The sequence below is a fragment of the Lissotriton vulgaris genome, chromosome 1_2 (assembly GCF_964263255.1).
Source record: "Lissotriton vulgaris chromosome 1_2, aLisVul1.2, whole genome shotgun sequence".
NCBI lineage: Eukaryota > Metazoa > Chordata > Amphibia > Caudata > Salamandridae > Lissotriton > Lissotriton vulgaris.
In genome coordinates, this window is record NC_141686.1 from 239,365,422 (window position 1) to 239,383,615 (window position 18,194).

General features: G+C 48.9%; 1 protein-coding gene across 1 annotated transcript in view; it reads right to left on the minus strand.

Moving 5' to 3' along the window:
* The window catches only part of LOC147736415 (uncharacterized), a 465,378-nt gene that overhangs the window by 409,486 nt on the left and 37,698 nt on the right, over positions 1-18,194 (minus strand). The window contains exons 2-3 of the mRNA XM_086953155.1: positions 11,629-11,769; positions 8,382-8,444 (exon numbers count right to left, since the gene is read on the minus strand). Of these exons, the coding sequence (XP_086809281.1) occupies positions 8,382-8,444; positions 11,629-11,769 (204 nt within the window). The remainder of the gene's footprint in view (positions 1-8,381; positions 8,445-11,628; positions 11,770-18,194) is intronic.

Consider the following 18,194-nt stretch of genomic DNA (forward strand, 5'->3'; position numbering starts at 1 on the left):
CCAGTGTCACCCTGTGTGATACAGAGGAGCAGAGAGCTCACAGTATAGCACAGGTGTCACCCTGTGGGATACAGAGGAGCAGAGAGGGGAGCAGAGAGCTCACAGTATAGCACCGGTGTCACCCTGTGGGATACAGAGGAGCAGAGAGCTCACAGTACAGCACCGTTGTCACCCTGTGTGATACAGAGGAGCAGAGAGCTCACAATATAGCACCGGTGTCACCCTGTGGGATACAGAGGAGCAGAGAGCTCACAGTATAGCACCGGTGTCACCCTGTGTGATACAGAGGAGCAGAGAGCTCACAGTATAGCACCAGTGTCACCCTGTGTGATACAGAGGAGCAGAGAGCTCACAGTATAGCACCGGTGTCACCCTGTGGGATACAGAGGAGCAGAGAGCTCACAGAATAGCACCGGTGTCACCCTGTGGGATACAGAGGAGCAGAGAGCTCACAGTATAGCACCGGTGTCACCCTGTGGGATACAGAGGAGCAAAGAGCTCACAGTATAGCACCAGTGTCACCCTGTGTGATACAGAGGAGCAGAGAGCTCACAGTATAGCACTGGTGTCACCCTGTGTGATACAGAGGAGCAGAGAGCTTACAGTATAGCACCGGTGTCACCCTGTGGGATACAGAGGAGCAGAGAGCTCACAGAATAGCACCGGTGTCACCCTGTGGGATACAGAGGAGCAGAGAGCTCACAGAATAGCACCGGTGTCACCCTGTGGGATACAGAGGAGCAGAGAGCTCACAGTATAGCACCGGTGTCACCTTGTGGGATACAGAGGAGCAGAGAGCTCACAGTATAGCACCGGTGTCACCCTGCGGGATACAGAGGGGCAGAGAGCTCACAGTATAGCACCGGTGTCACCCTGTGTGATACAGAGGAGCAGAGAGCTCACAGTATAGCACCGGTGTCACCCTGTGGGATACAGAGGGGCAGAGAGCTCACAGTATAGCACCGGTGTCACCCTGTGGGATACAGAGGAGCAGAGAGCTCACAGTATAGCACCGGTGTCACCCTGTGGGATACAGAGGAGCAGAGAGCTCACAGTATAGCACCGGTGTCACCCAGAGGGATACAGAGGGGCAGAGAGCTCACATTATAGAGCTGGTGTCACCCTGTGTGATACAGAGGAGCAGAGAGCTCACAGTATAGCACCGGTGTCACCCTGTGTGATACAGAGGAGCAGAGAGCTCACAGTATAGCACCGGTGTCACCCTGTGGGATACAGAGGGGCAGAGAGCTCACAGTACAGCACCGGTGTCATCCTGTGTGATACAGAGGAGCAGAGAGCTCACAGTATAGCACCGGTGTCACCCTGAGGGATACAGAGGAGCAGAGAGCTCACAGTATAGCACCGGTGTCACCCTGAGGGATACAGAGGGGCAAAGAGCTCACAGTATAGCACCGGTGTCACCCTGTGTGATACAGAGGAGCAGAGAGCTCACAGTATAGCACCGGTGTCACCCTGTGGGATACAGAGGAGCAGAGAGCTCACAGTACAGCACCGGTGTCACCCTGTGTGATACAGTGGAGCAGAGAGCTCACAATATAGCACCGGTGTCACCCTGTGGGATACAGAGGAGCAGAGAGCTCACAGTATAGCACCAGTGTCACCCTGTGGGATACAGAGGGGCAGAGAGCTCACAGTATAGCACCAGTGTCACCCTGTGTGATACAGAGGGGCAGAGAGCTCACAGTATAGCACCGGTGTCACCCTGTGGGATACAGAGGAGCAGAGAGCTCACAGTATAGCACCGGTGTCACCCTGTGGGATACAGAGGGGCAGAGAGCTCACAGTATAGCACCTGTGTCACCCTGAGGGATACAGAGGGGCAGAGAGCTCACATTATAGAGCTGGTGTCACCCTGTGTGATACAGAGGAGCAGAGGGCTCACAGTATAGCACCTGTGTCACCCAGAGGGATACAGAGGGGCAGAGAGCTCACATTATAGAGCTGGTGTCACCCTGTGTGATACAGAGGAGCAGAGGGCTCACAGTATAGCACTTGTGTCACCCTGTGTGATACAGAGGGGCAGAGAGCTCACAGTATAGCACCGGTGTCACCCTGTGGGATACAGAGGGGCAGAGAGCTCACAGTATAGCACCGGTGTCACCCTGTGGGATACAGAGGGGCAGAGAGCTCACAGTATAGCACTAGTGTCACCCTGTGGGATACAGAGGAGCAGAGAGCTCACAGTATAGCACCGGTGTCACCCTGTGTGATACAGAGGAGCAGAGAGCTCACAGTATAGCACCGGTGTCACCCTGTGGGATACAGAGGAGCAGAGAGCTCACAGTATAGCACCGGTGTCACCCTGTGGGATACAGAGGAGCAGAGAGCTCACAGTATAGCACAGGTGTCACCCTGTGGGATACAGAGGAGCAGAGAGGGGCAGAGATCTCACAGTATAGCACCGGAGTCACCCTGAGGGATACAGAGGGGCAGAGAGCTCACAGTCAAGCACCAGTGTCACCAAGCGGGAGACAGTGGGACGGAGAGCTCACAGTATAGCACCGGTGTCACCCTGTGGGATACAGAGGAGCAGAGAGCTCACAGTATAGCACCGGTGTCACCCTGTGGGATACAGAGGAGCAGAGAGCTCACAGTACCGCACCGGTGTCACCCTGTGTGATACAGAGGAGTATAGAGCTCACAGTATAGCACTAGTGTCACCCTGTGGGATACGGAGGGGCAGAGAGCTCACAGTATAGCACCGGTGTCACCCTGTGGGATACAGAGGAGCAGAGAGCTCACAGTACAGCACCGGTGTCACCCTGTGGGATACAGAGGGGCAGAGAGCTCACAGTACAGCGCCGGTGTCACCCTGTGGGATACAGAGGAGCAGAGAGCTCACAGTATAGCACCGGTGTCACCCTGTGGGATACAGAGGAGCAGAGAGCTCACAGTACAGCACCGGTGTCACCCTGTGTGATACAGTGGAGCAGAGAGCTCACAATACAGCACCGGTGTCACCCTGTGGGATACAGAGGAGCAGAGAGCTCACAGTATAGCACCGGTGTCACCCTGTGTGATACAGAGGAGCAGAGAGCTCACAGTATAGCACCGGTGTCACCCTGTGGGATACAGAGAAGCAGAGAGCTCACAGAATAGCACCGGTGTCACCCTGTGGGATACAGAGGAGCAGAGAGCTCACAGTATAGCACCGGTGTCACCCTGTGGGATACAGAGGAGCAGAGAGCTCACAGTATAGCACCGGTGTCACCCTGTGTGATACAGAGGAGCAGAGAGCTCACAGTATAGCACCGGTGTCACCCTGAGGGATACAGAGGGGCAGAGAGCTCACAGTATAGCACCGGTGTCACCCTGAGGGATACAGAGGGGCAAAGAGCTCACAGTATAGCACCGGTGTCACCCTGAGGGATACAGAGGGGCAGAGAGCTCACAGTATAGCACCGGTGTCACCCTCTGGGATACAGAGGAGCAGAGAGCTCACAGAATAGCACCGGTGTCACCCTCTGGGATACAGAGGAGCAGAGAGCTCACAGTATAGCACCGGTGTCACCCTGTGGGATACAGAGGAGCAGAGAGCTCACAGTATAGCACCGGTGTCACCCTGTGGGATACAGAGGAGCAGAGAGATCACAGTATAGCACCGGTGTCACCCTGTGTGATACAGAGGAGCAGAGAGCTTACAGTATAGCACCGGTGTCACCCTGTGGGATACAGAGGAGCAGAGAGCTCACAGAATAGCACCGGTGTCACCCTGTGGGATACAGAGGAGCAGAGAGCTCACAGTATAGCACCGGTGTCACCCTGTGGGATACAGAGGAGCAGAGAGCTCACTGTATAGCACCGGTGTCACCCTGTGGGATACAGAGGAGCAGAGAGCTCACAGTATAGCACAGGTGTCACCCTGTGGGATACAGAGGAGCAGAGAGGGGCAGAGATCTCACAGTATAGCACCGGAGTCACCCTGAGGGATACAGAGGGGCAGAGAGCTCACAGTATAGCACCAGTGTCACCCTGTGTGATACAGAGGAGCAGAGAGCTCACAGTATAGCACCGGTGTCACCCTGTGGGATACAGAGGAGCAGAGAGCTCACAGTACCGCACCGGTGTCACCCTGTGTGATACAGAGGAGCAGAGAGCTCACAGTATAGCACTAGTGTCACCCTGTGGGATACGGAGGGGCAGAGAGCTCACAGGATAGCACCGGTGTCACCCTGTGGGATACAGAGGAGCAGAGAGCTCACAGTACAGCACCGGTGTCACCCTGTGGGATACAGAGGGGCAGAGAGCTCACAGTATAGCGCCGGTGTCACCCTGTGGGATACAGAGGAGCAGAGAGCTCACAGTACAGCACCGGTGTCACCCTGTGGGATACAGAGGAGCAGAGAGCTCACAGTATAGCACCGGTGTCACCCTGTGGGATACAGAGGAGCAGAGAGCGCACAGTACAGCACCGGTGTCACCCTGTGGGATACAGAGGGGCAGAGAGCTCACAGTATAGCACCGGTGTCACCCTGTGGGATACAGAGGGGCGGAGAGCTCACAGTATAGCACCGGTGTCACCCTGTGGGATATAGAGGAGCAGAGAGCTCACAGTACAGCACCGGTGTCACCCTGTGGGATACAGAGGGGCAGAGAGCTCACAGTATAGCACCGGTGTCACCCTGTGGGATACAGAGGGGCAGAGAGCTCACAGTATAGCACCGGTGTCAGCCTGTGGGATACAGAGGAGCAGAGAGCTCACAGTACCGCACCGGTGTCACCCTGTGTGATACAGAGGAGCAGAGAGCTCACAGTATAGCACTGGAGTCACCCTGAGGGATACAGAGGGGCAGAGAGCTCACAGTCTAGCACTGGAGTCACCGTGAGGGATACAGAGGGGTAGAGAGCTCACAGTCTAGCACCGGAGTCACCCTGAGGGATACAGAGGGGCAGAGAGCTCACAGTCTAGCTCCGGTGTCACCCAGCGGGATACAGAGGGGCAGAGAGCTCACAGTATAGCACTAGTGTCACCCTGTGGGATACAGAGGAGCAGAGAGGTCACAGTATAGCACCGGTGTCACCCAGCGGGATACAGAGGGGCAGAGAGCTCACAGTATAGCACCGGTGTCACCCTGTGGGATACAGAGGAGCAGAGAGCTCACAGTACAGCACCGGAGTCACCCAGAGGGATACAGAGGGGCAGAGAGCTCACAGTATAGCACCGGTGTCACCCTGTGGGATACAGAGGAGCAGAGAGCTCACAGTATAGCACCGGTGTCACCCTGTGGGATACAGAGGGGCAGAGAGCTCACAGTATAGCACCGGTGTCACCCTGTGGGATACAGAGGGGCAGAGAGCTCACAGTATAGCACCGGTGTCACCCTGTGGGATACAGAGGGGCAGAGAGCTCACAGTACAGCACCGGTGTCACCCTGTGGGATACAGAGGAGCAGAGAGCTCACAGTATAGCACCGGAGTCACCCAGAGGGATACAGAGGGGCAGAGAGCTCACAGTCAAGCACCGGTGTCACCCAGCGGGAGACAGAGGGACGGAGAGCTCACAGTATAGCACCGGTGTCACCCTGAGGGATACAGAGGGGCAGAGAGCTCACAGTATAGCACCGGTGTCACCCTGTTTGATACAGAGGGGCAGAGAGCTCACAGTCAAGCACCGGTGTCACCCAGCGGGAGACAGAGGGACGGAGAGCTCACAGTATAGCACCGGTGTCACCCTGAGGGATACAGAGGGGCAGAGAGCTCACAGTCAAGCACCGGTGTCACCCAGCGGGAGACAGAGGGACGGAGAGCTCACAGTCTAGCACCGGAGTCACCCTGAGGGATACAGAGGGGCAGAGAGCTCACAGTACAGCACCGGAGTCACCGTGAGGGATACAGAGGGGCAGAGAGCTCACAGTATAGCACAGGTGTCACCCAGCGGGATACAGAGGGGCAGAAAGCGTACAGTGGAGCAGTGGAGTCACCCAGCGGATACAGAGGGACAGAGAGCTCATAATATAGCGTTGAAGTTACCAAGAGAAAAAAGTTACTTTTTAGAAGATTTAAGTGGCTTGATCATAAGTCAGTTCTTTTTTAATGGACGACATGATGCTGTTTGAGATCAAAATATTGTTGTGTATGGGATTTAAAATGTTCTGGATTACATACACTATAGCAGCATGACCATGGTAATTGTAGCGTCTGGTTATAATAAATGTTTTTACTTATTTTTCTTTTTTTAGTGTCAATTAGTTCATTCATATTTAATTCATAATCTATTTATCCCTTTGTTTTTTTTCTACTTTCTTAGGTCTAGCCTAAAGATAGCTTTAACTGTTTTACCTCATGTTTTCTATCTAAATGATACAGAAAATACATACATATAGCGGGCTGCCAACCAACACTCTTTCGCCATTCATCTGGAAAAGGTGTAGATCTACAGACCAGGCAACAACTGTTTTTACTTTGAATACCTACATATTGCCCTTGCATATGTAAAATATATAAAAGGGGTGGATGGAATGATTCAATTAATCTCAGCCACTGGCAGTAACTTGAGGCAGCATCCTGTGTCACTGGAACCAAGCTTTACCCGGCTGATGAGCCCATAACAAGGCACGATTGTCCAGGGCTGCTTGTGTGCTGGTTCAGGGAAGGCATGGCCTGGCAGTTTGGGCTGAACTGTCCTCTTTGGAGGAGGGTTAAGACTGATTTGTGTATAGCTGGGTCCAAACTGAGGTGGCATGGTGTACAAAATGATGCTGGACTGGGATGCGGCCAGTAATTTCCAGTGGCTGAAATTTATTATTGCACATGTACACACAACTACAAATAGTTCCCGAAAAGTAGAACACGTTAAACACTTGCATTTCACAATGACTGACAACCCCTATGCAGGATAGGGTTTCATCAACACTTTCCATAACTCTCAAGGCACTTATTGCAATTTACAATGTTGATTTCACACTATAAACTAGCTTTGGTATATTTTTTGGTCCTACAGAAATTTTGCAAAAGCCATTAGAATAGCTATAGTATATATGCAGGTTTGTAGGTAGAGGCCACGGTCCCTCAGCTTGGTGCAGGTATTTTGAAGAAGTTGAATCTGACTTGAGAGACATCTTTATTAACAACAAATGGAGCTGTGGCTTCATGTAAGAATGTTTTTGCTTTTGCATTCGACTTGAGAGGGACACCTTGTAACATCTAGTGGAACTGAAGCTTCATGAAAAATGTCAGTGCTTTTGCATCGGAGTAAAGAGTAAGCTCTAATAATGCCTTGAGGAGCTGTAGGTCTAGGAAAGAATTTTGAAGATTTAGCATCAAACTCGAGTGGGAGCTCTAGTAATTACCAGACTACACGTATATAAACACACCCAGAAAGGTGGTGATCCTACACACAGCCGGGTTGGATTTTGCCTTCACAGTGATTTTACCATACTCTGGGGCATATTACCAAGGGCATTATCGCCGCTTTAGCAGGAATTTTTCCCGCGAAAGCGGCGATTATTGTATCTCCCTATTACCTAGCTGTCGCTAACACCAGTTAGAGACAGCTAGTAGGAGATAGCGGGCATTTAGGTGCCCACTTTGCATGTCAGCGATATTTATCACTAATGACATGCAAAGTGGGCGTGCCAAGATGTTAGCGACTGGAAACAGTCGCTAACATCGCTATCTCCTATTACCAACTTTTGGAGATATCTCCAACAGCTAACGCCTGCCCCTGAGCAGTTCTTAGCCATGTTATCCAATGGGAGGTGGATAACATGGCTAAGAGCATTAGCTCGTTAATGCATGAATATTGCTGACTTTTCAGCGATATTCATGCTTTGCGGCTGATTTTTATCGCTTAGGAGATAAACCTTGATAATATCAAGGCTCCTAAGTGATAAAAATAGGCGAAGCTCGGTGATATTATTTTGTCCGCTAACCAAGCTTAGCGATAATTATCGCTATAGCTTGGTAATATGCCCCTCTATTTTCCTCTAGGAGGTTTGCACTTTTTTCAAAATGCAAGAAAGCTTTGAAAGCCTTGACAAGGGAATCATCCTTTACCCCGCAGTCTCAACATCGACCAGCCTTTACAGTGCAGTCACTACTCTGACTGCGACGTTTCCATGTGTTACTTTAACCCGCAAGTGTTTACAGCAACTTGCTGCAGGGGACGTGTTGTCGGACTGGAATTGGATTTTTAAGTCCAACGCCTTCTCTACTGTTGCGTAGACTGGAGTTGGAACAGTAATTTATATTATTCCAAACTCCAGTGCCCCCAATGCAAGTCATTGTAACGACTCGCCTGCTAAAGTAACGCCTGGTAACGTCGCAGTCGGGGTAGGCATGTGGGGTTACTACATGCGGGGTCATACAACCCCCAACATGGCTGCTTAGTGGACGTTGCGGTAGGTCTTGGGCTCCGTTACCTGAGCTTGGGATGTTCTCAGGGTTGGCACACTCTCCTCGATCGACATCCGCAACTTGTGGAACTGGAAAAGACAAAAGGAAGTTTACACACAACAGCTTTTTCAAGATGCAGAAAAATTAAAGTCTTCCATTCTTCTGAATGATTACGGTCAGTGTTGTAAGGAGGCAGTTGCCGCTGGAAGATGAATAATTCCTAAATACACATTTCCTCCTGCTCTTTTTAAAGATTCACCAGCAAGCAACATGCCTCAGAATCTACCATGTAGACATTAGCACCACAGGATCCACTACTTTTTGAACCGTCACCTTCATCTATAGCCAGAGTACTGGCTCTAGAAAGCCATGCACGACTCCCAAGGCTGGCAGTACATGAAGTGGAGTGTAGGCACAACCCTACAGACAACACCAAAGGGAAGTCTCAGACTGCAACAAAATATCTCAGACATGGTCCTGTCTCTATGGGAGCAAGTGCACCAACATGGGAAAATATTGTTTTGCCCGGGGCTGTAAAATTCTTGAACCAGAGCTGATCATTGTTTATTAGACCTACAAACCAAGGCCACCATAGTCTCCACCATGTACTTTCCAAGAGTAATATCACTTGCTCTTGTAGTCCGTGGCCAGAAATAGCTTCACCAACAAGTCAGGGTTATCAATGCCACCAACAACTACAAGCCAAAATAATTTACTTTATTCAGCAACTACATTCTATGGCAATCCCTGCTTCCACAACTACAAACCAAGGACAATCAAGTCCTAAAACATTCACACCCCAAGAACGTCATTACCTTCTATTGTTAAAGGTCATTCCCATTACTTCCTCCAACAACCAAACACCATGACAATCATTATCCCCACCAACTAAAAGCCATGAACCATCACCCCTCCAACTCCAAGCCCTGATTATATCTGCCAGTGACAACTAGAAGACTCTTCCCTCACTGCTTCTAGCTAAAAGCTATGGACATCCAGTACAATAACAGCAAACTTGCACCATTTTTGCCTCCAGCTGCAAGCGAGGGTCAACACTGCTTTCGGGAGGGACAATTTACAAACTCTGCAGGCTTTGCTCATCAATGCCTCCACAACTTCCAGCCAGTGACCATCACTTTCTCTAAGTGATGATAATCACTGCCCCAAAAACTACAAGCCATATGCCAGCACTGCCTCCTATGACACACCATGCTGATCTCTGCTAACAACAACTACAAGTGTTGACGATCACTGTCACCCATACAAGCAGCAACCATCACTGCACCTAGAAACCACAAGCCATTGCTGCCTCCACAACTACAAATGATGATAATGACTCCCTCCATCATCACTAGCATTTATCATCACTGACTCCACATCTAGAAAACACTACCATCACTACCTTCAGAAGTTGAAGCCCAACCAGTACTGTCCGAACTGCAAGCGCATGACCACCACTGTCTCTCCAGTTACAAACCGTCCTCATCCTCGCCCCCAAGAACTGCAAGCCATGGCCAGAACGATCTTCAGTAACAAACCATGCTCATCCCTGCCACCAACAACAAGCCATGGCCAGTACCATCTCCAGTAACAAACCATGCTCATCTCTGCCACCAACAACAAGCAATGCCCAGAACCATCTCCAGTAACAAACCATGCTCATCTCTGCCACCAACAACAAGCCATGCCCAGAACCATCTCCAGTAACAAACCATGCTCATCTCTGCCACCAACAACAGGCCATGCCCAGTACCGTCTCCAGTTAGAAACGATGCTCATCCCTCATAACACACTACAACCATGGCCATCACTGACTCCAGTTACAAACCATGATTATCTTTTCCACTGACAACTACAAGTCATGACAAACACAAGAAGATGATGGATGTATGATGGACGGAGTGTCGAACCTTTTCAGACATTCACCTCCAGTTACAGGTCTGGGTTTAATCCATCATCGTTCTTTAGCTGACTTCGCCACCTGAGTTCACACCCAGCCAAATGCAAATCAGTCTTGACCCTGTTCCTCATGGAAACAGTCCACCCCGAACTGCCAAGCCAGTTCTTCCCTGGACTGGAAACAAGGATCCTGCTACCGGTTTCGGGCTAACAGCACTCATCAGCCAGGCTAGCTTGAATCCAGTGGCAAAGTGAGGAAGGAACCCACCTCTGGGCATACCATGCCAACTTAGTCACTGGATTCAAGTGAGCTAAAGAAAAATGATAGATTCAACACAGATCTGTGACTGGGGGTGTCTGTCTGAAAAGTTTCAGCGCTCCATCCATCATCTCCTTGTGTTTTCTTTGTTTGCTGTAAATTGACTAGGGAAGCCATGGGAACAGTCCAGCCAGGACAGACAGGCCAGGTCCTACCTGGACCAAAACAAGCATCCGGGGTCTAGTTTCGGGGTTTGACCCCTCATCAGCCATGCTAGCTTGACTCCAGTGGCATGGAGCATATGTGCATATTATGCTGCATGGAGAATACTATAGTCAACAATATGGTGATAACCATATTCAGCATAAAAAGTTAGGACAGATTCGACAATACATGGGTGAGTTTATCTGTGACATAATGAATGGTGTGGTCTAGCATACGATGGTGAGCATATTCTGTGGCACGAAGAAGGCCATAAAGTGACATACACTGAAGAGAAGACTAGAACACATTGATAAGCCTCGGCTGTGTTACGTCCCACGAACGTCACTAGCTAGAAGGGGTATGCAGGTGCTCAATGTTTATGCCAGAATATTTCTTTTGCATTGTTCAACACAGTGAAGATTGTTGTAGACCACAAAATGGAAAGATTGTAGGAATATATGAACTGGTGTTTTATCATTCTCAAAATATGGCTGATACATTGGACCCGAGAGTCCCAAACATAGTGAAATGTGTCAGTGTGGTGTTGAAAACATCTGAGAGGAGGCTTTTGTTTCTGTGCCAGAGACACAATTGTTATGGACAGAGCTGACATAGTTCCTTACTCTTCACAGAACAACAGAACACTTGTTTAAACTCAATCCCAAGCACATGGTGAGACCTACGTCATCTGGTGGCGCTAATTGTGCTGTACGTCAATACTGTGATTACAAAAAATGCGCCGCCAGATTTTATATAAACACTGAAAGTGCATTTTGGGTTGGAATGTGTCAACACTCATAATCACCGAATTTCACAACTAGGGAAAACACTGGAAAAACACCACCACAATTTACAAAATATAAGCACCGAAAACAGGTCCTACCATAGCGTAAGTTGAAAAGGCACTGTACCTCGTCTGTAAGCCTCTTCAGTGCCAGGCTGTCCGAGACACTCTCGTTGGCTTGGGGTCCACCTATGAGGGTCCTGCGTCGCTCATGCAGCATTTCTTCACGCGCTTTCAGACCGGAGAAGCTCACTTGTGGGTCTCGCCACTGCAGAAGATCCACCATCACCGAGCAGCCATCCCACACAAATATTAAAAGAAGAAGCAGTAGGTCAGTGCATGAAGAGCAGCAGCCAGAAGCAAGGAGATGCACAGGAATCTAACACAAACGAACAGTCCTGAGAGGCATGGAGGAGAACGCTGGCAGGGTCTGGGACTAGGCCACTATGAACCCTACATTGACTGCAAGAGCAGCCAATGAGAGCAATGGCTGCATGGATCCTAGCAACCAAGAGGCAGGCGCCTGAGCGTATACTGGGGCGCATGAAGACACATGGAACCTGGGACGTGCAGACCTAGCAAGGTCTCAGGTACAAACACCACAACCAGATTGAGCAACACTTTGTACCGGTTGTCCACTGCTTTTGTAACGCAAACCCAGTGAAAAACATTTTGGGCGGCACGGCACGGCAGCACTGCAAGCCTTCCTACTGCACTGCAGTGCATCAAAAGAAATGGGCAGGAATGCGCCATAGCTACAAGATACAACACATTCCTGTCCATTTCCCCTGCGCTGGCGCACAATGGGTGCAATGGTGCACGGGTGTCTGCATTGTTGGTGTGGTTGTTTTTGTGCAGGAAGAGACACCTTCCTGCACAAAAACAATCACAAGACGTATTTCCTCTTTTTATGCATGCTGCAGAATGCAGCTTGCTTAGAAAGGTAAAAAGGTATTTCTCCTCGTTGTGCCTCCCTTCTGGCACATTCTCACCTGGACAAAATGTTGTAAATCTGGGAATGGACACGGCGCGCTGGCAGGGATGAACATGGATTAAATTGATTAATTTTGGAATCACTGAAACTTTAGCTTTGTCTACTGAAGCAGCCACATACATGTATGGCTTGATTCAGGAGACCAAACTGTACAGTCCACAAGTTTCCACCACAACAAAATTGCTGAGACAACTAGAATTTTTGAGTAGGAAAGAAATTAACCAAAGACTCCACGCCACAAACCTCATCCATTACCGCAAAGCTAAGAGAATTCCGAGAGGTTTACGCGCCGCTTTGAAACCTATGTTGTGTAAAACCAATAAAGCCTTTATGGAGAAATGGTACCTAATCATTAACAAATGCTCTTTGGATTTAATTCTGTTAATCATTGAGGAATTGTCAAACATTTTGAAGTCCTTAGAAGAAGAACTTCAAACTATTAAAGGTGAACTATCAAAACAAACTCCAGAGAATTTGGGGAGATCTCCTTCATTACGCTAAAGAAATTCACGGGAGGAAAATTAAAAAGTTTCGTAGAGACACAATTGATTATAAACTTGATGAGGTCTACACGTGGGCCGAGTTGTACAACCAACAAAGCCTCACAAGAGAGAGTAGTGTCCGATGCATGTATTTGCACTCTCTAACCAACTGCTGGTATGCTGTTGTTAAGCTATTAGAAAATACTCATGTACTTCAGGAAGCTTTGTTTGTCATTCGTAATTGAGTTTTGGACTGTGTTGACCAGACTTAATCAATCAAACAATCAATCAATCAATCAAACAATCAATCATTTGTAAAGCGCACTACATACCCGCGAGGGTCTCAAGGCACTGGGTGGGGGGGTGGAGGGGTGGGGCCACTACTGATCGAACAACCAGGTCTTGAGTATCCTTCTGAAGGTCAGCAGGTCTTGGGTCTGTTGTAGGCTCAGTGGGAGGGTGTTCCATGTCTTGGCAGCGAGGTGAGAGAAGGATCTCCCACCGGTGGTTGTTCTTCGGATGCGCGGGACAGTGGCGTGTGAGAGGTCGGCATAGCGTAGCTGGCGGTTGGGGATGTAGAAGGAGAGCCGTCTGTTGAGGTAGGCTGGGCCGGCCTTGTGGAGTGCCTTGTGTGAATGGGTGAGGAGCTTGAAGGATATCCTCTTGCTGACGGGGAGCCAGTGCAGGTTTTTCAGGTGGGGGTTGATGTGGCCGTGGTGTGGTATGTCGAGGATCAGTCGTGCCGAGGCTTTTTGGATGCGTGTAGTCGTTTGATGAGCTTGGTCGGGGCTCCCGCGTAGAGGGCGTTTCCGTAGTCGAGTCTGCTGCTGACGAGGGCCTGGGTGACTGTCTTTCTTGTATCTGCCGGGATCCATCTGTAGATGGAATGAACTCCTGTTTCATTTTCAGAATTTGGTGATGTGACCCCTAATGAAGGGTCAGGTTAGACCCGAAATGCATTGGGATGTTTAAACCTGTATTTGCATCAAAATATAATTGGAAAATATAATTTGGACACAAATAAATCTTGTTATCAATGACTTGAATTGAATAAAAGCATAAAAAGAAGCTTCAGACCTGAATTGAATGTATTCATTATATGAACCTGTTCAACTGTCACTAGAAACATTTCTGTTTTGTGTTGAGTGCTCCCGCCGGCTTTGAGGGATTCTCCCTCACAGCACACGTGATGGATAAATGTGGGAATGTGTCATGTTCCATGGACTGGGCCGGACTGGGAACAGAAACCGGCCCTGGCAAACTGCTCGGCTGACCCCCCCTGGTGTGAGGGGGAGTTCAGCTGAGCAGTTTGCAAACGCCGGTTTCGGACGATTTTGTTACAGGGGGTGATATTTGCCGAACCCTGGTAATAAAAACGGCCTCCCAGGGGCCCAAAACCAGCCCCCACCCTAGCAGCCAACCGGGGATACGCCCGGTGCCCGCTATGGCCAGTCCGGCCCTGTCCATGGATGTTGCGTGGGAAGACCCACAGCTACAACCATTGAATGCCCCTATCACGCTGAGTAATTCGTAAAGGAGGGCATATTTACAAGGCCATTAAAAGCCACACAGGGTGACTTTATGTGGCCTTACAGATATATGCCAGTACACTGCGCCATCGGAGTGTCAAAAAAAGTGACGCACCTGGGGTACAATGGGCGTGTTTTATTTCCAGCAGAAATCAGGATTTGCGTTGGAAAGTTGGCCAACGTGATGCAGAGTAGTTGTATGCGCAGCTTTCTGCTACTTTACGTCAAGGTGACATTCCATGGGTGGTACCTGGGCATTCCAATGCAACCAGACATTGGTTTTTACGCAAATCCTTAAGTACTAATATTTTGTAGGGGGGGGTTGCGCCCAAAACTTACACATCATCGAGGCAAGATTTAAAACTCTGGAAATGTTTCTGACTTTGCATGTGTGCTGCAATGTACGGCATGTATACAAAGTGGGAAAAGTATTAATGCATAGGTGTTTTACTGGAAGGTTCCCCTATGAGCACAAAACCTAAGATTTGCAGAACCCATACACCCTTGCACTTCGGTGCAAGGGTGTGTGAGCTGGTGTATGGCAGCCAAATGTGGCAGTAGTGGCGGAGAGAAAACAGCACCATATCTTGGTAGATATGGCGCTCTGCTTCACCCACACTTTGATGCTGCACTGTGCTGTGCCACGTTACTTTTCATACATTTCGCTCCACATTCGGACCCAACACTTTTTCTCTCTGGGCTCTAGGAGGTTTATTCTTGACTCTTGGCAGGCGCTTTATGGAACCCAGGACCAAGTGGAATGTCCTTTCTCCTCCACCCGGCATTCAACTATAAGTAGCTAATTCATATCCAAAAATATATTCACAAAAAAAACTTTGTTGAAGCTAGATTATTTTTCCAGACTGAGAAGACAATGGATTGTTATAAAAAAAAAACTGAAATTCCCCTAAAAAAACCTAGGTTGTGGAAGGCGCCGTGGGCCCCTTCGGTGATCCCATGGAAAAACGGCTTCGATTTCTGTATGGGGCTGGAACGGCCTATTTTTGTTGCCAGAGGCTGCCCACACAAACATTACAAAATATGGAAAAGATGGGCGGATTACCGAGGGTTGTGGTTGGAGCCGCCATCTGCTATGGAGGCTCATTCTCTATGGTGAGTCTTGATGTACACCGGGTTGGAAGGGCGCAGGGTGGGGGGGGGGGGGGGTCCGGGGAGACGTGTGTTATCATGCTAAGACTCTGTTGCTATGTACCAAGGCTTTGGCAAGGACTATGCGGACATTGTGTGACTTTGGGGGGGCGGGGAGAAGGAGGGGGAGTTAGGGGGGTGTTTGGTTGTATTATGTTATGCATTTTTATTATTTCCTTGGATGACATTTGCGAAAGTCAGTTGCTCCTGTAACAATATACGGTATGATTCAGCAGATGACTCTGGTGTGCAGAGCTCTGCGATGTGTATGCAATTGACAAATAAAACATGTTTTTTAAAGGAAAAACCTAGGTTGACGAGATGTTACAAGTATGACGTAGAAACCAGCGAAAGCGGCCAATTATGATGAGCTGCGCCATCATACCTCTCCCCAGAGGCACTGCTCATGAAGGGCCCGATTCACAGAATGAACTTAAGACTCAATCCTAAACTTACTACTATTTTGGTATTCACAGAATGCACTTACTACTTTTGGTATTTACAGAATGAACTTACTACTTTTGGTATTTACAGAATGAACTTACTACTTTTGGTATTCACAGAAGTTAGGATTTTGTCTTAAGTCTGTCTTAAGACAAACTTAAGACAAAATCCTAACTTCTGTGAATGCCAAAAGTAGTAAGTGCATTCTGTGAATGCCAAAAGTAGTAAGTGCATTCTGTGAATACCAAAATAGTAGTAAGTTTAGGATTGAGTCTTAAGTTCATTCTGTGAATCGGGCCCGCAGACCCAACCTTTTCAATGACGTTCCACTGGGGTAGTTTTTGAGGGGGCGATGGTCATCGATGCAAGGAAAGACAATTTTCATCTTGACCATAAGGCTGATGAGCCTGCCACCATGGTAGGGTGCAATCCCAGATGTCAATGGCTTGACTCTAAAAGTTATGAAAGTTTTCTGATCAAACATCAGTGCAAATGCAATGCATTCCATTGCATGTGAGGGTTCGATACCCCAGAAAACTGCATGAGTAAAGCATCTTTTCGCGCTATATAAAACTTTATAAATAAATAAAATAAAAAATAAATAAATAAACTAAAAACACAACTTTTAGGGCCACAGCTATTGTTTTAAGCACTCAGCTCTCAAATGTTATCTTCCTCTTGGAGGCCATGAGTGGAAGGAAGATCTCCCAGAGCAGATACTCAAGAACCTTCCTCCATGGGGTGCGACCGCAGGTCTACTGATCCAGCAAAGGCGAGTGAGCTGGGATGGGCAGGGTGAACCTCTTCAAGGTACGAAGGGGCTGCGGCAGCACGGGACTCCATCCCGAGGGAACGCGACCGTCTCCGGGATGAGGGGTCCTGGGTCCAACCTGTGTCCTGAGGTACTCTGTCCCCTTGGATCTTGGTCATGCTCCTGAGAAGCAGGTCTCTTAAGAGGCAGCGTGACCCCTGGAGGGTGAGACGGCCACCGGCGTCCTGAGGTGGGTCACACCGGGGTCAGGGCGTCGGTGGAGATCCGGCTCAGCCTACTGTAGGACCATAGGCCTCAGTCAGCTAATACATTGAGCAGTCAGCTGTGCTATCAAGCCAGACCTAAAAAAAAAAAAAGGATTCACCCCCTAATGTCATCAACTCTGACTTTTCATTCAGTTATCTGCTGCAAATGTGAGACTGCCCGACAACAATGTCATTTGGAGGGTTCATGTGATGTCGGACTATAATGGAGAATGCTTCATTGCAAAACTTATCTGGAGGTTGTCCCACCGTCTGGAGGCAACCCCCTGCAGCTTGCAATGCAAGCCTTGAATGGGAAGACATGATAAGTGTTTCCCATCACCTTTAAGGCTGTCTACAAATGTTGACCAACAAGAAGCTGACATAATGTGAGGCTCCCTCCTTAGAACTGAAAGCACTTCGTTGACTGACAAACCTATACGTGTGATTGTGTGGACAGGCAAGTGTGTGAGCCCAAGAATGACGTTTTAAAGAAACGATCGATGGGTGAGTGAGTGAGAACAGGGGCTATTGGTGAGTGGCTAAGAGCATGGATAAATGGATATGGATGGATGAGTGCATAAATGAATGGTCATTTAGTGAATAGACCAGTTACGGATTGAGAACATGGATCAACAAATGGGAAAGACTAGACATGAGTACAAAGTCATACTATGTTACTCGCCATCAACATGCTTTTCTGGCATGTAACAGGTACTGCTTGTGAATGGATGCCAACAGCACGTAAGGAATAACACCAAGATGCCAGGCGTTGGTACTATCATGCTGGGGATCCAGGATCCATATAACACCATGGGTAGGCACTATCATGCCAGGAATGGCCACAACATGTCAGAAATGACCAGCATTAAGCCAGGGCCAGCATTAGTCAGCATTTTGCAGTTGTCAAGAATTAACACCTTTATGCCATGATCAGCATTATGCGGGTAGAGTATGCAAAGAATTTACATCATAACACCAGGGTCAGCAGTATGACGAGATGGGCACATCGTGCCACAGATGCCACAATATGCTAAGAATTACCACCATTATCCCAAACCCACAGTCCTAGGTTGCTCGT